At 42.1% G+C, this 25,145-nt stretch overlaps 1 protein-coding gene across 1 annotated transcript in view; it reads left to right on the top strand.

The window, feature by feature from the left end:
- The window catches only part of anos1a (anosmin 1a), a 20,978-nt gene extending 19,634 nt beyond the window's left edge, over positions 1 to 1,344 (top strand). Inside the window, exons 13-14 of the mRNA XM_076302729.1 lie at positions 508 to 652; positions 907 to 1,344. Of these exons, the coding sequence (XP_076158844.1) occupies positions 508 to 652; positions 907 to 956 (195 nt within the window). The 3' untranslated portion in view covers positions 957 to 1,344. The remainder of the gene's footprint in view (positions 1 to 507; positions 653 to 906) is intronic.
- The last annotated feature ends 23,801 nt before the right edge of the window (positions 1,345 to 25,145 follow it).

The following is a 25,145-nucleotide window of genomic DNA, read 5'->3' as shown; positions in this document are numbered from 1 at the left end:
TTGGATTGGTCCGCACACTTCTCAAGTTTTCATAGAGGCGTGTCAAATGTTTAGGGCGGGGCTTCCAGGCTGCTATATCTGTATTAACAGTGACAGCTCCACTGGTTCATTATATCCTATAACTGCATAGTGATAGTCTGTACGTTATATGTTATAACTACATGGATAGTGATAGCTGTGCCTGTCTGTGCATTATATGTTATAACTACATTGAAAGTGATAGCTGTGCTGGTCTGTGTATTATATTCATATAGACAGTGATATCTGTGTCTGTCTAAACCTCCCTGATCTGATCTGTTCTCTCTCTTCAACTCTGAAAGAGTTAAATGCTGAGTATTAAACTGAGTATAAACTGAGTATTAAAACATTCTCTCTCTCTCTGCCTCTCTCTTCCTCTTCTCTACTGTTTAATGTGTTTTAATAATGTGACAATGTAGTGGTTTAATAAACAAGCGTAAAACCTCTATACTTCTCTCTCTCTCTCTCTCTCTGTCTGTTTTTCTGCAGGACCACAGGCTGCTGCTGGTGTCGGGGCTGCAGCCAGCGTCTCTCTACCGGCTGGAGGTCCAAGTGCTGACGGCCGCCGGGGAGGGACCGGCCACCCTCAGGACCTTCCAGACGCCCAACACGCCCAGAAGAGTGCAGCCTTACCGTAAGCAAACGGCAATAGCAAGCAACCCCACCGTTACTATCCTCACCTTCATTATGATCAATAGCAGTATTATCACCAAAACAATCATTATGACCAATAGCAATTAGCAAGCACTAAAATAATCATTATGATCAACAGCAGTGTTACTAAAATAATTGTGTTCCTTTATAGGAGACAGGTGTCATAGATACTTACATAGATATTTATAGATAGTTACACTCATGCTCATGCTCATCTTTTGTCTTGTTGGTCAGGTCTGCGTCTGAAGAAGCACCATGCCAAGGCACTGGTGGAGCGCCACTGAGCTCAGAGGCGCCGGACAGCCCTCCAGGCCAGAGGAAGCGGATCTCTGCCACCGATGGGACAGCAGGAGAGAGTGACCACCAAGAACCTCAACGACAGCAAAGTGGAGGGAAGGATGGACGGAGGAGAGTGAAGCTGGGAGGCGGAGGAGTGGTGCATCGCTCTGGTCCACAGGATCTCTTCACGCCATCCACCCACCCACCCAAACACTCTCCCCTCTTTAACTCTGGAAAACCTCCAGTGCTCTCCAACACAACTGGACTTTGGACATGATTGGTGTAAAACAAGAGTTTTGGAAAATTTGAATCTAATGTGTGACATGCTTGTGATGGAATACTAACCCCCCCCTTCCCCCCAATACATTTAACATGTGTGTGTGTGTGTGTGTGTGTGTGTGTGTGTGTGTGTGTGTGTGTGTGTGTGTGTGTGTGTGTGTGTGTGTGTGTGTGTGTGTGTGTGTGTGCGTGCCCCCCACCCCTTCCATCACCACCACCATTGAGTTAGTGTGGAAACTGAACAGCACTTAGCTGACTCTTGTCCCTTGACCAGACGCTGTGCAGAGGACATCTTGAAGACCAGACGTTGCATGCAGCAGAGCGCTCGTCAGGGCGGAGTGAAAAAGCGGCTGACTTGATGTAGTTGTCCAATGGTTGTGCATGATTTTAACATCCCCGACCCCAACCCTCCCAGTGATCTGTTGGCATGGCAACTTACCCTGTGTGGCCCCTCCCACCTTTGAAATCACTAATCGAAATGGAAAAAAAAGTTTTATATGTGCTTAATTTACTGTAGAAAATATCTGTTGCTATGCATTTATGTAATAATTCCTGTATATACTTCATGTCTATATTTATTTATGTATGCAGTATCATATTTGCTGTGGGTTTGTGACTGTATTTAGATGTGTCTGCATAATGTCTGTGTGAATGTATGTGCCTGTGTGAACACCCCTATGTGTGTGTGTGTGTGTGTGTGTGTGTGTGTGTGTGTGTGTGTGTGTGTGTGTGTGTGTGTGTGTGTGTGTGTGTGTGTGCTTGTGTGTGTGTGAAAGAGAGAGAGAGAGAGAGAGAGATAGAATGTTTGCTTCTCCTTAACACCCCGGTGGAGTATTTGTTTTTGTATAAAGACAGTAGTGTTGTACAATCCCTGGAAACTTGTGTTCTGTACTATTTTTTCTACCATTAAAGTAATCCTAGTTCCCATGCCCCCCATATCATGTGTCTGCTAAGTGTGTCATGTAGTGTTACAGGTCTTCAGAGCTAAGTGTGCCATGTAGTGTGACCCACACACACACACACAGTTTCCGTCGCTGTTACCAATTTGTGGCCTGTTCCTGGCCCTGAACAGCAGTCCACCATCTCTCTGTCCGCAGAGTATTATAGCAAACAACTAATGAGCCTAGTGCACTACAGCTTACACACACTTACACTCTTTACATCTCCTGTACACCTACAGAACACATCTCTCTCCCTACCTCTATATAGCACAACATTTCTCTGGATATCACCAGAACTGTTCATCAGGCAGATACAAGTGAGTACAGTATTGAGTGAAGTCGGATGTACAATGCAAGAGTTATTATTAAAAGATCCATTTATTGGATCTTGACCTTAACAATTTAGCAATAAGGCACGAGTGACAGTAGCCTGGCCACACCCACCTAGATCTCCTTTCAGGGAGGTACTAGTCTCTGGAACAACATAAAATTTCCATCAGACCCCATAAAAGTAGGGCCAATCAGCGACGAGAGTGGATGATGCTATAGCTTTGAAATCAAATATGGCTGCGCTAAACAGTAGTAGCAACTTACATTCAAGCTGCATTGCAAAAGGAGACTTCAGGGTGATGCATACTACTTTTACAAACACCAGATAACATAACTACTTTTACAAACACCAGACAACATAAACTTTTACAAACACCAGACAACCTAAACTTTTACAAACACCAGACAACATAACTACTTTTACAAACACAATACAACATAACTACTTTTACAAACACCAGACAACATAACTACTTTTACAAACACCAGACAACATAACTACTTTTACAAACACAATACAACATAACTACTTTTACAAACACAAGACAACATAACTACTTAAAATTCCTGACTGCACCTTTTTTTTAATTTTTTTTTAAAATATATTTTTTGGCCTTTTTATGCCTTTAATGACAGAACAGTGAAGAATGACAGGAAGCGAGTGGGAGAGAGAGTCGGGGTGGGATCCGGAAAGGACCACGGGGCGGGAATCGAACCCGGGTCGCCGGCGTACGGTGCAGGTGCCCCAGCCAGTCGCCAGTAGGCAATAACAGAGGCTAAAGGTAATTGTGTGTTCCATATAGCCAGTGCCTAAACAATAACAAATGTTATGTAATGATTTAGTCCACAGAGGGCTATTCATGTCTTTTAAATCAACATTCATTATCTTGCCTTAGAATGTGGGACAGTAATTTCTTCCTGAATTAGTTAGCTGATTTTTCACAAATGGGGTAAAACTTATTGCAGCATGGATAGTCATGCCAGTTGGAGGTGGGGTCCTCCACATTTGGGCTGGACAGAACACAATTCTCTGTGTTGCTGTTGGGCTGTCCAGGTTTCCAGAACACGGGCCTGAAATTGAAATTGAAAGGAATTTTCAATGCAGCATTAGCAAAGCGTTCAGCTATTAGTCAAGTGTAATAACTGATAGTCCTACAGTATTGTTGAAGCCATTATAACCATTGCTGATGAATATCTAACTGACCCTCTGGAGAGTGCTCTACCATTTACCCACGTCCAGACCGTATGTCTTTGTAGTCCAATCCAACCCAATCTCGCCAGCCCATTAATGTAAACCTGTAGTATAGTCAGACAACAAAGTCAGGTCCAATAAAGATCAGACACATGTATTACTGACACACACACACACACACACACACACACACACACACACACACACACACACACACATTCATGTAACCATGCCTCCATCTTTCTCAGTATTACTTGTTCCTCTTCACTTTCGATGGTCACCAGATCTGCTCCCATGGCTTGGCAGTCTTGTCTAGCCTCAGACCAGGGTTTCGGAATAGACAAGATAAAATAACACTTGCCATGGAAATTCAAACCTCTGGAGCATACCTCTGTTGGAAATATACACAGTTTTCAGTGCAAAATATTTAATTGAAACACTATACTGCAAAAATAATTGAATTGATTTCTTAAAGGGAAACTTGACTTACTGCTCAGCAACTGGTCATTGGTTTTGGTGTCATTGTTATCCAAGGTTAATTTTATGTATTTGATCAGTAATTCCTCTTTTTCTTGCATTAAAGTGCTGTAATTACTCTGTAGTTCATCTCTTCCCTGGCTTATTTCAATGGTATATTTAACACGGAGTCCTGTGATGAAGATCAGCAGTAAAACACCCATCACTCCCAGACCCACAGAAGCACATCGAGAGCACCTGCTCATCTGTACTGCAGCTGAAGGGCAAAAGACAGATGACAATTATTATTTACAGAATTAGAAACGGCTATTATAAGAGAGGTCCCACGGTGAGAAAATAATATTCACAATTAATGCATAGAACAAATATGGAAATGTAGATGAGCATCTAAGTTCTGTTTCCTCATTCCTGGAACCTCTGAGTTATTGAAGCATGATTAAGAACCCATCATTTGTGTTTCATTCTGTCCTCCAAATTTGGGTAACACTCCATAATAAGGTACCATAATAAATAGCAAACTAGTAATTACCTAACCCTTTGTTAATATTTGTTAATTGTTACTAAAATATCTATTTGGCACAAGTTAATAGTTTTTTTTATCATTAATTAAATATTAGTTGTTTGCATAAAATCTGAATGTTTTAACAAATCTATTAACTAATATTGTATTAATATTTGTTAATAGTTAACTAAATGTCTTTTTGGCACTAATTAAGTTATTTCTTACATAATTTAAATGTTTATTTACAAACTATATGTTAATAGAAAAGTTAATTACATATTATTATTTAACTAATTGTTATTAAACTGTGGTTCTGCCTATCCCAATATGAAATACTCCCCATAGGACCCTTACAATAAAGTTGGTTAAGCTTAATTAATATATTAGTAGTATATGGCTATCAGCGTGGGGCCCCTTATAATAAAGTTGGTTAAGCTTAATTAAGTATATATACTCTTTTGATCCCGTGAGGGAAATTTGGTCTCTGCATTTATCCCAATCCGTGAATTAGTGAAACACACTCAGCACACAGTGAACACACAGTGAGGTGAAGCACACTAATCCCGGCGCAGTGAGCTGCCTGCAACAACAGCGGCGCTCGGGAAGCAGTGAGGGGTTAGGTGCCTTGCTCAAGGGCACTTCAGCCGTGCCTATTGGTCGGGGTTACAAGTACGAAGCGCTAACCAGTAGGCCACGGCTGCCCCAGCAATATATAACTATCAGTATGGGGGACCCTTATAATAAAGTTGGTTAAGCTTTATTAATATATTAGTAATATATAACTATTAGTCAGACGGTGAAGGGACTGAGACCAAAACTGGCTTATCACATTTATTCCTTTAGGAAAAGTTAAAACAAAACATGCCTTCAGGCAATGGCATACATAAAACAGCATCTGCACAAGCAAAATAAAAAGTAGTTGAATGGGCTATACATGCATTATTATGACCGCCGCGCAGCGAAGCGGCGGTCATATAGGTTTAGTCAGATTTTTTTTTTTTTTCTTTTTCGCATGTCCAAATTTCTGTCAATGATTCCCGGGACACTGAAAGACCGGGGTAGACGAAACTTGGTGGGCATGTAACCCCATATGGATAGCATGGAACCATCGTTTTTCGTTTTGATCTGTAGCCCCCCCGCTGGACTGCACCCCCCGAAAGGAGGGTAGGGCAGACACAGTTTTCTGTGAATATCTCGAGAACCGTAAGGTTTAGGAGGACCACCTTTTTTTTGTATGTTGATCTCAAGGGGCCATGTCAACCCATCCCATTACCACTTATTTCATGTATAGCGCCACCTAGTTAAAAATTAAAAAGCAAAAAATTAGGTGTTTTCATCACAATATCTCTGGCTGACATGGTCAAAACTGCACGAAATTGAAAGTGTAGGATCATTATGACACCCTCCGAATGCATGCCAATTTTTGTGTACTTTCGTTCATGGGGGGCCTTACAATAAAACAATTTATGTGTACATTTAGTGACGTACACCAACAAGGATTCCCGGGACACTGAAAGACCGGGGTACACAAAACTTGGTGGGCATGTACCCCCACATGGATAGCATGGAACTGTCATTTTTCGTTTTGATCTGTAGCCCCCCCGCTGGACTGGACCCCCCGAAAGGAGGGTAGGCCAGACACAGTTCTCTGTGAATATCTTGAGAACTGTAGGGCCTAGGATGACCATTTTTTCCGTATATTTGCCTCCAGGGGTCATGTTAACCCAGTTCATGTGCACACATGTGCACAAACAGATACACACACACACACACACATTCACAGTAATCATACGTATGACCAGGGCCGGCCCGAGGCATAAGCGAACTAAGCGGCTGCTTGGGGCCTCCTGGCCACCAGGGGGCCCCCAATCGAGTTTCTTTTTTTTTTTTTACATAATAAATAACGTAAACAAGTGACATCAATGAATGAATAAATGAAACAATTATCATTCAAATCAAGAAAATTATGATTTCATGATCGATCAATATGCCTGCCTACTGCTACTGTGTCTGCCAGCCTTTGAGTCACGCGCATAAAGTAGACACCTCGGGTGCATATACAATTCGTGCAGACACTGCATCAAGTTCAACAATCGGAAGAGACGGTAATGTTAAGACAAGTCACAAAAAAGGACGTATCTCTCTGGTGCTGAAAACAGAACGAAGAAAATGACAGAGGAGGAGAAAAACGAGCAAGATACAGGTATGTTTTGCATGATTATTTACAGTATGTTTTGTGCTTGAGGTAGCTAGCTAGCTGTCATGATCTAATATAAGCCATCACCAGAGCTAAATCTCCGCCATCAACAGAGAAATGTCTCCCATTAATATATATTTATCTAGATGTATTTCAGATGTCAAGGATATTGGGATTGTTTTGGATGTTCAATCAAGCATGTACCCTTGCTCTAGGTGGGCTTATTATGTCGTAAATTAAAGTTAGCTAGCTGACTGAAGTGGACATTAGCACTACAGTAGCTACATGAAAACGTAGCTGAAGGCAAATTTACCACAGAGGGATTGTTTCTGATTTCGCACCTGAAAGTGTTGATAGTTTATTACTGCTCTATAATATGTGACATAGTGGTAAGTCTGATAGCAACAACAGACTAAGCCCAGGCTCCCAGTCCCAACCCAACCCACTGACTAACGCGACTCTGGGCATCGGTAACGTTCCAGCTTCATAGGCAAAGATGGAACAGCAGTGCGCTCTGCTCTAAGATCTTTGGAGAGAGATGGTAGTGTTTGAGAAAATATACCATGTTGGGTGGGGAGACTTCTGTGATGAAAATAAACTTACATTTGATTAAGATAGTGGCAAGTGATGTAGCGGTGCTACCCTAATATTTAGGCTGCAGTAGATCACCATGTTAAGCGTTCACCATACTGCAATTAAGTATACTCTTTTGATTATGCCTCATTTGCCAATAGAATATGAATTGTTACATGTGGAATTGCTTGTTATTTGAGTGAAGTAATGATAGCAAAATAAACTCATTCTGCTCGATCAACTATGCACTTATGCAATATTTTTTTTTTTCAGAGACACTGTTGAAGTCCTTTGGAGCACATCTCTACCTCTACCTAACTCTACCTACCAGAAGGTGAGGTTTTCTTGATGGCAAATGGTTACATAGCCTGTTAATATGACATGACACATTTAACATCGTTTTTTTTTTTATTTATTTATGTATTTATTTAATCATTGCAGGTTCGTCCACTGCAGAGTTGCAGATGCCTAAAAACCAGGAACGAAGTAGGAATAATTATCTATTTTTTGGGACATTTTATTTTTGATTATTAATGTTTGTCTATTTTGTTTTTATTTTGTAGTTGAAAATTGCTCATTTAATGCACATTTGCGGATTTGTTCAGCAAATCTGTTGAAAAACAAGTCATTAAACTGATGTACTTGTTTACAACAAATACAAATGCTGTTGTATTTTGTTATTTGTCAATTCAACTTCAGTAAACCACCCTTAGTGCTTCACTTTGAATATGAATGTTTCAAATAAATCTGTGATTTTAGTACCCTCTAAGATTAAAAGGTGACAGGGTTGGTGTAAATAACAACTATATTAATACATTTGTTTACCAAGCACATGGGGCCAGAAGTCTAGATTGGAGCCCCAAAACATTTTTGGCATGTGAGCAAGGATGGATTACTGAATGAGCCTACCGAGCCCAAGAGGTCAAGGGACCCTGAACCCCAAGTAGTTGTGTGAATTCACTACCAATAAGTCAAAAAGCAAAAGGCTATGAATCTGAACAAATTTAGGTACTGCCCTTCTCCAGCTGACCATCCCAAAAATGCACCAGAATACAGGAAATCACATCTAACCCCCCCCCCCCACACACACACACACACACACCCACCCGTTTGTACCCACATTTGCACAAACAGGGTAGGGGGAGAGGGTCCTTATGCATCTGTGTCCAGGGGGACAGTAGTTCATAATCAGTCGCTGTATTAATACATAACCTCACTGTATTAATTTATAATATGACATTATAGTGTGAAGTTGTCAATTATCGCCAAGCACAGGTGACTGCGTTGTGGGAGGGGGCCCCCAAATCAAATTCTGCTTAGGGCCCCCAAAAGGCTTGGGCCGGCACTGCGTATGACACATACTCACACAGTAGACATATGTACGCTTCCATGCACAGGCACATACGCAGGCACGCACACACACACACACACACACACACACACACACACACACACTCACACACACACACACACCCACACACATAACATAAACATAACACAAACAATCAAGAATTTCTCATAATTATGAACAGGCAAGATGGAGGTGGGGTTGTATAAAATGAATTTTACATGTGAAATCTATGAACTAATCATGTTTTGGTACTTGTTGTCTAGCAGATACCAGTGAGAATTGAGTGTGGATAATGCAATTTAGTGAGACAGTTAGAATCATATAGGCCTTTCAGCGTGATTTCTTTTTGTGGAAAAAATGTGCTGGACTGGGCGGCGGTCATATTTTGTACCGCTCTGCGGTACATCTAGTTCCTATACTATCACTGTCAGCCCTACTAGCAAGGGAGACATGCGACATGGAATGTTCAGGTGCACAGAACGACAGTTAGCCTAATTAATATTCTGAGACTCACTAAACATTCACAGACGTAGACCATACGGAGGTAGGGCCTAATGCTAAACATAATGCTAAACTAAATGTACATTAATTTCCTGATAGACTGAATTGCACTTTCCATGCACACTAAACTAAACTACACTGAATACATGGAAAGTTGCTAGCGGAGTTTACAGCTAGTTACGTAAGACTTAATGTGTATGAACTCGTGGTCATAATGAAAACATTATTATATCATGGTCTAGGTTGAAAAGGGTGTCGTTTAAGTAAGGGATAATGTATAGAACGCCGGTCATTATTGGGAAAATAAGTCCCGACAGGGCAAACCGGACCCCGACGCGCAGCGGAGAGCAACAATGGAATCAACTGTAAACAGCTGAAAAAACTATTTTAGCTCTAAAACTCATTTAGTATTAATAATTGATTAAATATTTATTTATTTCGTAAGTGGCCATGGTATAAACGATGCGTCCATTATCAGAAATAAATGGACTTCGCGGAAGCAACCGTCCTCCGCTTTGCATTGGATGGTTCACGCCTCCGCGTTGTCCATTTATTTCTGATAATGGACACCTCGTCAGGCATTATCCCTTACATAAACTTTCTCTAAGTTGCTAGAATTGCACCCAAATCCTAACAATACATGTAAAGTAATATAATACAGGTGATATATCGAAGTTTTCAACTTAAACAACATTTTACAGTTACAAAATTAAAACAAAGTGGGGAGTGCTTTGTACAGTCAACCTACCCAATGCAAAGCATACCGCTTCTGATCGGGTACGGCAACAAGGACCAAATGCAGCAGAGCTGCAGTATACCATTTCTCCAAAGGGGGCTCCAAAACACCAATCTCAATAAAGCTGCTTAATTACAGCGAAAATCACATAGGCTACAAACACTAAACTACATTTCTAACTCTGTTACACCCACCTCCCCTGAATTTCATCAAATTCGAGCAGCAACCAAATAGTACTTCAAAAAGCAAAAAGTACACTACTTTCAAACACTAGACAGAGGGTCACCAATTAAAAGACAGCCAACCACAAAGGTATCCAATAAGGATGAAGTGGTAGAAGAGGTGGGCAAACTCTCACACAACCAACCACTGGCAGTAGGGTGCCTTATACACCCCACAAGACCATAAAGCCATAAACCATAAATTCCATAAATTCTCCATAAAGCTAATCAGAAAAGCTTGGACCACATAACCATGTTACCAAATGTGTGTATGACCTCAACTATGTCTAATCATGAAAAACCTGAAACACTGACCTGCAGATAGCTTGCCTAGACGGATGTGTGTGAACAATATCTTGTCTTGACATAGTTTGAATCAGTCTGTCAACTGGCTTGAGAATGCGACCAAATCTAGACCTCACCTGTGCGGATGTACTAGGATTTTCAGACTGTGAGACATAAGCTACTGTATCAACATTGTTCATGTCATTAGCTTTGTCTGTATATTACTAATCTGTGAGATATAATAGACATGTAGTCAAGACTGCCTAAACCGAGACCAAGACACTACCAAGACCAGAGGGTATCAAGACCGAGACCAAGACGAGACCAAGGCCAAGACAGACTGAGTCAAGACCAAGACAAAGTCGAGACGAGACCGAGACGAGAAAAAAAAAACAGCTAGTGTTACACCATAACTTGCCTTAATTGAATAAGAGCAGCATACTGGGGTAAGAGGTTCAGTCCCAGTTTAAATTCAATTTAAGAAGGTATTATTTCAACTACAGACAGAACAATGCAGAGACAGAGCATGTCATGAATGTGTGTGACTGTGAGCTCACTCACTGTAAATGTTTTCGTAGACTGGGTGAGATAAACTATGTATAGCAATTGCATGACAGCTGTTACTGCACTATTAGAGGATTGAGACTCCTTTGTCTGCTGTTGAGGACTGATATTACTGACTGATTACTAGGTCTGATTGAGACTGACAGCTACTACGTAAACGTTTCGCGCTGGCTACACTTGCGTCTCTTGATTGGATGGGCGCCAATTTCTTAATCACAACAAAATACATGTATGTCATTGATTGGTTGCATTTGAAAGGTTGCATTTGAAGGGCGTGAAAGGCAAAATAATTTAATGTTGCATTATCGAATGTTATGTTTTGTATCATGGACATTATTTGTTGCAAATCTCCCGACCACTATGTCGACCTGAGACCGCAAGACCAAGACAATGAGACCAAGACAAGACCAAGGGATCCGAGACCAAGACAAGACCAAGACCAAAGACGGTCGAGACCAAGACAAGACCGAGACCACGTAAAAGTGGTCTCGAGACCGGTCTCGGGACCAAGAACGGTCTCGAGACATCCAACTCTAAGATATAATATTATAATCTGTCTGTGTATATTACTATATTAGTAATATATTAATTAATCTTATTACACGGCTCTTCAGAGTGCTGCAGAAAGTTACATTCACGTGAATGGGCCTTCCCAACGTTCGGGCCTATGTTAAATCTATATAAATCACCGGCAAAGTATATAATCACCGCTGTCAATGGCAACGGGTTGATTAACGTCTTTCATATCCCTCCGCAAGAATTCTGTTCGCTTATTGCAATGGAATTTCATTGAAAGGGAAAGTAAGCTAGTAAGACGTTGCCACGCAACACCTATAACTGTCAAGTTCTATCTGTGTGGCGAACTATTTATTTTGTCAGCGGAAGACACGAAACGGTAGCAAAATCATTTTTAAAGATTCATTGTGTTAGGTTTCTTTTCTCGTTTTGGCAAGTAGCTGTGTAATAAGCGGGATAATGTATTGTCCGCCGGTAATTATCAGAAAATAAGTCCCTTCAGGTCGAAGCAAAACCCCTCCGCTGCGCGTCGGGGTTCTGTTCTCCCTGTCGGGACTTATTTTATGATAATTACCGGCGGACAATACATTATCCCTTACTTAACCAACTTTATTATAAGGGGCCCCACGCTGATAGTATATACTACTAATATATTAATTAAGCTTAATAAGTAAGGGATAATGTATAGAACGCCGGTCATTACTGGGAAAATAAGTCCCGACAGCGCGAACCGGACCCCAACGCGCAGCGGAGGGGTCTTGTTCCGCCCTGAAGGGACTTATTTTCCCAGTAATGACCGGTGTTCTATACATTATCCCGCTTATTACACGGCTACTTGCCAAAACGAAATAATAAACTCCCCACGATGACTTTAGCCTACATAGCCTAGCCTATTTGTTACCGTTCATCGTGGCATTTGCTGAGAAACAAATAGTTCGCATCAACACACGCTGAATTTAAATCAAACATTCTTTAGAACACAGCTGATCAACCATCTGCTTTCACTTTTGAATGAAGTTACAGTCCTTGCCTAGTGATATGAAAGACGTATCAGAAGCACAAAACCCGTTGCCATTGACAGCGGTAATTATATGTTTGCAGCGGTAATTACATGAATATATTTTACCGTAGAACTTTGGGAAATCCCATTCAAGCCAATGGAGCATTCTACTTGTCTTGTGAAGAGCCGTGTAATAACCAACTTTATTGTAAGGGTCCTATGGGGAGTGGTTCATAATGGGATAGGCAGAAGCACAGTTTAATAACAAATAGATAAATAATAATATGTCATTAAAGAGCTCCGTTTTAAAGGGAGGCTACTTCCTGTGTAAACATTAGCAACATGCTAGGCTATGTGAATATAGTTTGTTCTAGTTAACTATTGCATTAGGGCTACCAAAAATACATATGCACATAGTTGGAATGTTAGTAACAATGACTAGTTGGTTGTTTTGGATGAATATTGATGACTGCAGGAATAAATTACAAGCTAATTTGAATATTCATAATGGGCCCGCCGGCGGGCCCACTAGGGGGCGCTTTTGCCTAATGGGGTTAACTTTTATATTAACATAGTTTGTAAATAAACATTTAACATTTAAATGATGTAAGAAATAACTGTTAAGTAGTGCCAAAAAGACATTTAGTTAACTAGGCCTATTAGCAAATATTAATACAATATTAGTTAATAGATTTGTTAAAACATTAACATCCAGATTTTATGCAAACAACTAATATTTAATTAATGATGAAAAAACTATTAACTTGTGCCAAATAGATATTTTAGTAACAATTAACAAATATTAACAAAGGGTTAGGTAATTACTAGTTTGCTATGTATTATGGCACCTTATTATGGAGTGTTAAATGGGATTTAATTTGATGAAATGAATAATAATTGGAACATTTTGAATAAAAAACAAGCTGTAAAAAAGCTGTTTTTTTTAGTGTATATCTTCATTTAATTTCTCTTCGTAGGACTATGGGCTTAAAGGGCCACTGTCCACCATATTTTGCGACCTCTTTAAGTCCAAAACTTCAGTAGGGACAAAAAGAAGAGATTGCTGCAGTACTGAGTTGGCAGGCTAATAACAGCAATGGCACAGAGGCATGTCAAAATAAGCCACTTTTTGTAATACAGTTGTACTTTTTAAACTGTAAGTTATTGTAAACTGTGCTGGAACCAGTTTTGTCTAAATGACAGTCCATATTATCCATAACTAATAATCTTGAGTATGATCACATTGATCTGTACTGGCTTACTTACCAGAGCTTTGTTTTGTGGCTGGTTCCTCTCACTTGTTCGTCTTTGTTTTTGATGGTCACCAGATCTGCTCCTTGTTCATATTTGCGTGCATGTACTGTACACCACAGAAAGTTTTTTTTTTTACTTGTATCATGTGACAGGCCCCATGTGGAACCACAAGATGAAACCTTTGTCCGACTGAATTTCCCATCCTCATTGTCAGCATAGAAAAATCGGTAACACTTTCTATGAAGGTTGTATTTATAACGCCCTATGAATGCATTCATAATGTTTTATAAGGTGTCTATTAAGCATTGTAATGCTCATTATTACCATCTATATGTATTCACAAGTCGTCATAACCAACTTAATGATGCATTATGACAACTCCACTTCCGCATTATGACAACTCCACTTCCGCGAACCCAGAACTTGTGGTTGACCATCTTCAAGCTTGCTGCACCCACGCCACCTGATGCTCTCGCCCTGTTTCCTGCTGCTGGTTTTATAGTACTGTTGTGTCTTATACTTGTACTGTGTTCCTGCTCCTCCAGAGTGTGTTGTGTAGTGTTTGTAGTCCTTTGGTTTTACTGTTGGGGGCAAGTGATTGGCACATTTGTCCCAATGTTTGTTTATTGTGTGTGTATGTCTACATTGTGCTTGTCACCAACCAAAACCAATGTGACCTCTCTCTCTGGTGTGCTGTGCCTAGACTCTTCCCCTTCCTGTCAGCCTCTTGCTGCCGTGGTAAGCCCACAGCCCTGCTCCTTGTCTAGGTTATGGTAACTCTAGACCTATAGGGCCTTGTGCAATATCTGAGTGCAGCTGGTCCCTGTGTGTACCATGTGAATTGTGTCCTGTGGTTGGATGTCTGTTTGTTGAAGTGCAGTCCATATAGTGTATGTGTTTTGTGTCAATAAATTATAATTATTATCTTTGTAGAACCATGTCTCCAGTCTCAAGTGTTACGAACCTGTGTGCCCAATGGGGTCTAAACTGACCAAAAGGTTTCTAAATTAGTTCCTGGGAGGGCCTAACCCTCGCAGGTGGCGTAGTCGACTATTTACATACGAACATCTACCTCCGCCCTGCTACACTTGCATACAGACACAGGAAAGAGCTCTTGACATGAAAATGTCTGTCTCAGGTCTACAAGCTTTAATAGGTACCTTGTGGTGTGCCTGTTTTTTTGTTTCCCTTTCCTTTGAAACATACAAAGATATGTCAGTTACAGGTTTCTTCTTTTAATACGACCAATTACACACCAGATATGCACACACACACCGGATATGTGTGTGCACACACGCGTGCACACACACTCATGCAGTAATGATATGCTCATATTTTGATTAGATTACATATTACTACTGTGCCATAATAATTGATGTAAGGTGGTTGCTCAGGGCCTCTCGCCCACCAGAGTATGATATGATGATCAGTAGAGATTTAGGACACAGGAGCAACACTCTAAGATTCAGTCTCCCAACGTGGACAGTGGATATGCGCTGAGTGTGCCTGTGTTCCGTTCATCCACATAAATATTCACAGTTGTAAGGATCCTAATTACCAGGTTGATGATAATCTTTTCAGTCATATATTGACTCTTGATCAACTACTAAGTGTGGGCCTATTGTGGGCCTACTGTCACATGTCCACAGGAGCAGTTGACTATAGGGACAGGAAATCAAATGTATACCTTGTCATGTCTTGATTGAGTCACTCTCACTACAACAATGGTCTCAAGTCTCATCAAAGTACTCTCAAATCAGATGACTTCCAACCATGTGATCCCAAATCAGCTGACCTCCAATCATGTGATCCATATCAATGTAACCAACCACAAACTAGGTAGTATTTAAGTGCGGTTCACAGAGCATTCTAGGAGCCATTCTGTAGTCAGAATCTCCCGCACCACTCTGGTGTGTAGTCATCATCCTCTGAGCTGGTATGTTCATTCTCTGATTGCTTCATATGGTTTCCTAAATGTTCCTTTAACCTGTTTTCGTAACTTTCACATTATTCATTTAGATGTACCTTCTATAATGTATTGGATGAATAGCTTGTACCTGACAAATAAATTGTTATGCTTTGACCCGCATAGTTTTCTAGAGTTTCTTTAGATATCCCTCAAGTTTAAGATGGGCCAGGAGGAACGGCTAGGATTAGTCTCCAGGGCCGTGGGGGCTAAATCAGTGAAAGTGTAGGCATGCTACCAGGAGAACTGGCCATCGTATTGTACTGTGGTGGGTCACTGATTTTATTAAGTAGTCTGGAATTAGACAGCTAACCTTAGCACACCCTGAACCCTCTGTAGCTTCGGTAAGATGTTCTGTCCAGATAAGCATAGTGGTCCAGGCCAGCACTATAGCCTCTGACCGACTTTCACACTAGGATCATTACTCAAGTGAAGGCGCCTCCCGAATTAATCGGCCGAGGAGGGCCTCGCACACTATTCTTGGGGAAGATGCGTCTAATTAAATAGCTAGAAGGCTTTCTTGTAACAGCATTGTGGGTAGGCCTACATCGGCCTACTATGGATAGTAATATTACTTTGACCGAAACTTCTCCATATCTAGCGGGGTCAGAATCATTAGGTTAACAGGGGTTCTAAAATCAATTGTTATTTCCAACAGCGCGCGGACAGCTTCACGATTTCCTTCGACCACTCCCAGTTCCCTCATTGGTCCTGACTAGTGACGTCATTACACAGGTGTCAGATTACACAAATGTAAACCATCAGACTCGCATGCACACACAACCACATGTTAGCAGCACACACTTCACACAATCGCTATAGGACAATGAGAGTGATCTCCCATAATCACTGTCTCTTACACACACACACACACACACGCATACACATTCTTCACACAATCGCTATAGGAAAATATGAGTGATTTCTACTAAGCACTCTCTCCCTAGAAGCACACACACACACTTTTACAAACTACTTTTACAAACACCAGAGAGCATGAGTGCAATGGAATGAAATATATAGTATATAGTTTCAGTCTGATAAATATGTGTGTCACATGTAACAACATAAAAAGATCTCTTAATAAACAATAACAGAAAATAAAGGTACTTGTGTGTGCCATAGCCAGCGCCTAAATAATAACAGAAATTAACAAATTTAATTTGTTTAAAATAAAATAAAATTTGTTTAAAATAAACACACACAGGGGCACCTCTAGGGGGGATGGGGGGAGTTCATAAGGGCCCACTGACAGTACTATATATATCGGGGGCCAGAATTATTGTCTGTCATAGGGCCCAAATTATCTACCAGCGTCACTGCACACACACGCACAAACACACACACACACACAAACACGCCTCCATCTTTCTCAGTATTACGTGTTCCTCTACACTCTCGATGATCAACAGATCTGTTCTCATGGCTTGGCAGACTTGTCTAGCCTCAGACTAGGGTTTTGGAAGAGATGAGAGAGCCATATTTTTTTCTGTACTTCAAAGTCCAGATGACAGACACAGAGTATAACTGTAACTGTAAACAAGGTGTTACTATATGCATTCAATTTCTCAAAATGTCATATTCGTAGCAAGTTTATTATATTATTCATAATCTTCATAATGCAATCTTACATATAAGATCTAATGTACTGTATGCATTTTATGGTATATATTTTACAAGACCATTGCAATGGTAAAGGAATACTATTCAGAGAAACTCTTGAAACAATAGCACAGCATGCACAATTGTAGCATTATTTAATCAAGAAGTATTGGATGTAATAGGCTTTTCTGGGCACCTGCTGGATCTCATGTTGACATATTCATCCGTCCCCTCAGCAGTGCTGGCTGGTTTGGAAATCTCAGCATCCACAACATCATCATAAACTGCTTCTTCATCCATCCTGTTCTCAGCTGTTTATAGTATTACTAAAGCACCTTTAGAGCTCACTCACAATTGGGCAGTGTGTGTGAATGTCTGTGGTGTGTGTAATCAGCACTGATAATCAAAACACTGCTAAGGGAGGTGTCTGAGATGGTCTTTGGTTCTCCTTTCACCATGACACACACAAATTAGGAACTTTAGTTGATAAAGCATGCAGACATCCTCTTTTAATGTTGCTTATTGACACACCAGATAAACACAAACTAGGTCTTCAGAGATAAGTGTGTCATCTAGTGTTACAGGTCTGCAGAGCTAAGTGTGTCATGTGTTACCTGTCTGCAGAGCGTATCGCTGCAATCACGTCTGAGTGTGACACATTTCTGGGAGGAGGATTATGATCGCTGGCCATGTGCCAGCTCCCCTTCTCCTCAAAGAAAATAAAAACTAATTGGAATTTATTTTGACAGCCTTAATCCCCATGTGACACATGAGAAAAGTGCACTGATGTGTGTGTGTGTGTGTGTGTGTGTGTGTGTGTGTGTGTGTGTGTGTTAGGTAAATGGGTCTGCTGTTTCTGTTCATACTTTTGTGGGGGATGTGTTAGTGTGTACACACCTATAGCATCCATTCTTTTGTCCGATTCATATGCTTTATATCATATGACTGCGTATGCATCTTTCTCTTTCTCTCTCTCACTCTCTCTCTCTGTCTCTTTCTCTCTCTCTCGCTCTCTCTCTCTGTCTCTCTATGTGTGTCTGTGTGTGTTCGCAGTCCATTTCCCCAGAAAGAAACACTGTATGAAACTGTATGTGATGAAGAACGCACATGGCCTGTGTGTGTGTGTGTGTGTGTGTGTGTGTGTGTGGAGGGGGAGATTTGTCCACCAGAAGAAAAATCTCAGGAGAACTTTATAAATGCATTCACCAGAAACACTGTGCATTTTAACCATTTGGAAGATCACTGGTAATGGTTCACCACTGCAATTGAGCTCATCAAGTTCAGTGTACAAGAATCATCGGTTATGCAGCATAAATGTATTGAATACTGTGCTAAGAAGACAACAGCACCTTGACCTTAAACAGAACCGGAAACAGTGTTGATATTGCTTTTTTGTGTTTGAGTTTGAATGTTTGCCTGTTTATTTATGGACAGTCTGTGCTGTGTGTGTGTGAGAGAGAGAGAGACTCTGGAGTAGAGCATGCTGAATGACCTGACCGGATGTCCTGAATCCTGGGAGGAGTGGGAGACTGGAACACCTTCATGACACCCCAGAGATGTCATGATTTGGGATGAGGAGAGGAGTGCATACAGAGTAGGAGAGTGAAGAACTGAGCAGAGAGGGACAGAGATGGAGAGAGAGAGGAGGGAGAATGAAGGACAGAGCAGAGAGGGATAGAGATGGAGAGAGAGGAGGGAGCATCCAGAGCCCATGGTGATGCGTGAGTGTCGTAAAGCCTCACTCTCTGAGGAGTCGGTCGTGGTGACGTGAGGATGTGGGTGTGGGGGTATGCGGGCTTGCTTCTCCTGACTTCTGAACTTCTAAACATCTTCGACCTGCTGCCTCAGAAGGCACTGGTCCTGTGAGAGATGACCACATGTCATGTGTCTGACCTGGAGCACCACGCAGCTCAAACAGCATCTCAAGAAACACATCCAAAACTCCTTGTGACAGGGTGTGCTGGTGGGCCGAGCATATGAAAGCTGCTTCATTATTTGTAATCACTGGTCATAAAGCAGATTGGTCTGCTCTGTGCCCTGAGATGTGTCCAGACAGCGTGATGTAAAGCAGGGGCACCTTTGTTGTGGACAAGTCTGTCTGGGAGGCATCAGTCTTGGCTGAGGGAATAATTGTATGCAGATTAATTACTGGAAGATACAACAAAACAACAGAACTGTGAGACCCAGCCAGCAGGTCTTGCATAACCAGAGAGACTTTTCCCCCCGTCCCACTTCATACTGAGTGTTCTTATTACAGTGTGCTTACGTAAGTCATAAATAATATTATGATTTTCTCCAGTGCGTCAGTACCTCAAGTAAGCTACTGACTCAAGACTAACACAAGTCATAACACCATCTACATTTTATGACAACATCTGATAAGATGGAAAAGTAAATAGCAGTTTTTATAAATACAACATAATACATAGTTTATAAGGAAATTCCAAATAAAATGTGTCTGATTTTTTTAGTGCATTCTTAATTGTCTTGAGAATATGTTTGTTTTTGTGTTTTGTGCATGTGTGAGTGTGTGTGTGTGTGTGTGTGTGTGTGTCTTCGTGTGTGTGTGTGTGTGTGTGTGTGTGTGTGTGTGTGTGTGTGTTTGTATGAGAAAGAGAGTCTGCGCATCTGTGTGTGTGTGTGTGTGTGTGTGTGTGTGTGTGTGTGTTTTCGTGTCTGTGTGTGTGCTTGTGCCTGTGTGTGTGTGTGTGTGTGTGTGTGTGTTTGTATGAGAAAGAGAGTCTGCGCATCTGTGTGTGTGTGTGTGTGTGTGTGTCTTCGTGTCTGTGTGTGTGCATGTGCATGTGTGTGTGTGTGTGTGTTTAGGTGTTGTATGTCTGTCAGCATTTCAGGCTTGAGGTAAATGACGCTGTTGAGAGTTCCTGCTGAATTTGCGTTTTCAGCGTCTGGGAGGCCAGGCTTTAGGGAGCTGATGGTGTGGGACAGCCATTTCAGTGCGTTTCTAGGTGCATCACATGCGTAGTTACGCCTGCTTGGACGTGAAGCAAAGCTCATCTGAATAATACTAGGATGGCTGCCAAGGTAAAGGGGGCCATTTCCGAAAGCCTTTTATTTCCAAGTCACTGCTCAGCATTGGGTGTGTATGGTTGTGCTTTGCGTGGACGTGAATGTGTGTGCATATCCTCTGTTGATTCTGTCCAAACCCCGTTGAGTCGTGTAGGTGAATATGCACAAGTTATTAAGGCCGTCTGAAGCAGAGTTGAATAAAAGCGAGCAGCAGTGTGTGTGTGTGTGTGTGTTTGTGGGTATGTGGCTGGGCACACCCATGTATCTAAGTGTTTGCTGCCTGCAAGTGCATATTCTTCTGTGTGTGTGTATGTGTGTGTGTGTATGCGTGCTCAACATCCTGTATATGTTTATGGGGGGGGGGAGATGTAGGTGTGTGTGTGGAAGGGGGGTGGATGTCGGTGTGTGCGTGTGTTGTACTGTAGCTACTGTGCAGAACTAAGAAGATCCCCCAGCCTTGAGGCTCAGTGATGCAGGACAACACGAGAGGCTTGTTTGAGGGATCAGCTGAAATGTGTGTGGAACAAGCCCCCCTCCTCAGCAGGACATCACACATACCTGAGCTGCCACCAATGTCCGAAGCCCACCATGCAGGAGCCGCCTTTGGAGCCTCTGGTCAGGCTCTGTCCCTTGTTCAGTGGTGTGGTAGTTGTGTGTGTGTGTGTATGTGTGTGTGTGTGTGTGTGTGTGTGTGTGTGTGTGAAACTAAGTCTGTCTGTCTGTCTGTGTGTATGTGTGTGTGTGTGTGTGTGTGTGTGTGTGTGTGTCCATGGGCTCATGCATTTGTGTGAGTGTGTATCTGCCAGACAGGAAGACAAATGAGAGATGGCCAGCTCAGTGATGAAGACGTGTTGGATTGTTTTTCTTCAAATGTGGCCGGCCCTAAATTAATCCTCAGCTTTGAGGAGATTTAAGTTCGCTCGGCCATTAAGATTACAGAGATTATTCGCTCTCTGCCTCTGTTCTTTTGTTCGCTGGCCTGCGATGGCTTTTGTTTCGGCACACTAATCCTGTTTGGTTCGGATTAGGAGGCAAATCTGCTGTCAGATTGATGGGGTGTCACAGCGTGTGTGTGTGTGTGTCACAGTGTGGTGTGCGTGTGTGTGTGTATCTGTGTGTATGTGTGTGTGTGTGTGTGTGTGTGTGTATGCCTGCCTGTGTGAGAGTGAAACGATGGGTATTATTTTATTATAATGCTTCTGTCCTGATGTTGTTTATGAGCAGCTCTGGTAAACACCCTCACACAGAGTCCAATCAGATCGCTTAAACCTGTCGCGTCCAATCATATCACTTCAACCCCCCAGACAGCAATGGCCAAGAGCTAAGCACGCTGAGGTTGGGGAGGGAGGCGGGGGCGTCTTCAGGGTAGGTGTCAGCAGGTCCACACCCAGGCCTGTTTTCCATTATTATGACAGCCGCGCAGCGAAGCGGCGGTCATATAGGTTTAGTCAGAATTTTTTTTTCTTCTTTTTTTTTTTTTTTTCGCATGCCCAAATTTCCGTCAATGACTCCCAGGACACTGAAAGACCGGGGTACACGAAACTTGGTGGGCATGTAACCCCACATGGATAGCATGGAACCATCATTTTTCGTTTTGATCTGTAGCCCCCCCGCTGGACTGGACCCCCCGAAAGGAGGGTAGGGCAGACACAGTTTTCTGTGAATATCTCGAAAACCGTAGGGTTTAGGAGGACCTTTTTTTTTTTGTATGTTGATCTCAAGGGGCCATGTCAACCCATTCCATAACCACTCATTTCATGTATAGCGCCACCTAGTTAAACACAAAAAAGTAAAAATGAGGTGTTGTAATTGAAGGTATCTGTGACCTAACATAGTCAAAACTGCACGAAATTGGAAGTGTAGGATCATTATGACACCCTCTGTATGCACGCCAAATTTTGTGGAATTCCGTTCATGGGGGGCCACACAATAAATTAACTTATGTTACTATACACCAACTGGCCTGTAGGTGGCCGGAGACAGTTTTCTGTGAATATCTCGAGAACCGTAGGGCCTAGGAGGTCCACCTTTTTTATGTATGTTGGTCTTAAGGGGGCATGTCAACCCATCCCATTACCACTTATTTCATGTATAGCGCCACCTAGTTAAAAATTAAAAAGCAAAAGATTAGGTGTTTTCATCACAATATCTCTGGCTGACAAGGTCAAAACTGAACGAAATTAAAGGTGTAGGATCATTATCACACCCTCCGAATGCATGCCAAGTTTTGTGTACTTTCGTTCATGGGGGGCCTTACAATAAAATAATTTATGTGTACATTTAGTGACGTACACCAACAAGGATTCCCGGGACACTGAAAGACCGGGGTACACAAAACTTGGTGGGCATGTACCCCCACATGGATAGCATGGAACCGTCATTTTTCGTTTTGATCTGTAGCCCCCCCGCTGGACTGGACCCCCCGAAAGGAGGGTAGGGCAGACACAGTTCTCTGTGAATATCTTGAGAACTGTAGGGCCTAGGATGACCATTTGTTTCCGTATGTTTGCCTCCAGGGGTCATGTTAACCCATTTCATGTGCACACATGTGCACAAACAGATATACACACACACACACACACATACATTCACAGTAATCATACGTATGACACATACTCACACAGTAGACATATGTACGCTTGCATGCACAGGCACATACGCAGGCACACACACAAGCACGCACACACACACACACACACCCACACACACACACACACTCACACACACACACACACCCACACACATAACATAAACATAACACAAACAATCAAGAATTTCTCAGAATTATGAACAGGCAAGATGGAGGTGGAGTTGTATAAAATCAATTTTACATGTGAAATCTATGAACTAATCATGTTTTGGTACTTGTTGTCTAGCAGATACCAGTGAGAATTGAGTGTGGATAATGCAATTTAGTGAGACAGAATCATATAGGCCTTTCAGCGTGATATCTTTTTGTGGAAAAAATGTGCTGGACTGGGCGGTGGTCATATTTTGTACCGCTCTGCGGTACATCTAGTTTTTTCATGTGTAGTCTGAAGCCCTTAAACCACAACACTGTGTTTACATCTGTGCAGATGTGGAGCTGTTTTGTCGTGATACTAAATGCTGAGAGACAGCTGGGAGGCTTCCTCTTGTGTTGCAATCAGAACTCTCACTCTTCCCATCTCCCTGGCCCTGAGGGAGAAGAAATGGACGAAGAAAGATAAGACTATTACATGGCACATAGTATTATTGCACAGGACAGCTCGTCTATACTCCAGTCTTTCGGTCCCAGAATAGTTAATGCCTCGTGCAAACCATGTGGATGAGCCTCAGAGAAAGTCCTGATGCTACATAAATCTATCTGGCCTGATATATCTATAAATCTATAAATCTATCTGGCAGTTTGTGATTTGTCTGTGTTGTCAGTGCTAATAGCTGTTCCACAAATAAAAAAAGAATAATGTCCACAAACCTGGACAGACATTTGTCCATAATACCTCATTTTCAACAACCTGCTGAATAACTTCACTAATTAATTCTGTCATACCATATCCGTGCTACTCACTATACAAAAGCACCACATGTAACCGAAGCCTAATCTAGCACCTCACACTACCTTTATCCTTATCCCGGCAGATAAGCCCATCTGAGCCACTGTCAATCTGCTTTAAGAACATTTTGGGGTGAAATAAATGGACATGAGAGTTGTGGAATGTGGTGAAAAAAAAGCTTTTTGGTGAAGAGCATAGTTTATATAACCTTCCTTGAAGTTGCGAAGCTATGACATTAGCATACTATAGTCTTCAGACATGCAGCCACGTTATACTGTGAGCTTGGCTTGTGTGTCTAACTGGCTGTTGACCAGGTATCACATTTGCTGGCTGAGCTGAAAGCTGAACGCTGAAAGCCATTCTCCTGATGGGACTCTCATCGAGTTGATGTCACTTCAGTTTGACAAGCTTCTCTTGCCATCTCCATGCAAACAGCTGCATACCATAATCAAACAAGAGCACTATATATTACCCCAGAGAGAGATGGAGAGGGGGCGAGAAAAAAAGACAAGCAAGAGGGGGTGGGAAAGAGTGAATGATGAAAAGATAGAGAGAGAAGTAGTGGGAAACAGGGGGAAAGAAAGACTGAGAGAAGAGAGGAGGGGGGTTGGAGAGAGAGATCACAAAGAGATAGATGAACAGAGAGAAGTGAGAGAGAAAGAGAAAAAGAAGGAAACATGCTTTGAGAGGAAACAGTGAGAGACATGGTGAGAACGAATGAAAGAGATGGAGGGAGTCAGAGCAGGAGAGTGAGAGAGTGATGGAGAGAGAGAGGGAGAATGATGGAGAGAGAGAGAGGGAGGGCTGCTGACAGGCCTGAGATTGCTCTGATAATGCTGATGAGGCACACATCGACACTTCATCACAGACAGCAGGGCTGCACGAGCCCAGCGGGAGGTGGCTGAGAGGAGAGGAGAGGAGAAGAAAGGAGAAGAGAGGAGAGGAGAGAAGAAGAGAGGAGAGGAGAGAAGAGAGGAGAGGAGAGGAGAGGAGAGGGGAAGAAAGGAGAAGAGAGGAGAGTAGAGAAGAAGAGAGAAGAAGAGAGGAGAGGAGAGGGGAGGAGAGGGGAAGAGAGGAGAGGAGAAGAAAGGAGAAGAGAGGAGAGGAGAGGAGAGAAGAAGAGAGGAGAGGAGAGGGGAAGAGA

The sequence above is a fragment of the Alosa pseudoharengus genome, unplaced genomic scaffold (assembly GCF_046254945.1).
Source record: "Alosa pseudoharengus isolate Yale_2024_CS ecotype anadromous, Long Island Sound unplaced genomic scaffold, YU_APseudo_1.1 YU_APseudo_1.1_scf_24, whole genome shotgun sequence".
Classification (NCBI taxonomy): Eukaryota; Metazoa; Chordata; class Actinopteri; order Clupeiformes; family Clupeidae; genus Alosa; species Alosa pseudoharengus.
The sequence above is the reverse complement of the archived record's forward strand: the minus strand, read 5'-3'. Positions and strand labels throughout refer to the sequence as shown.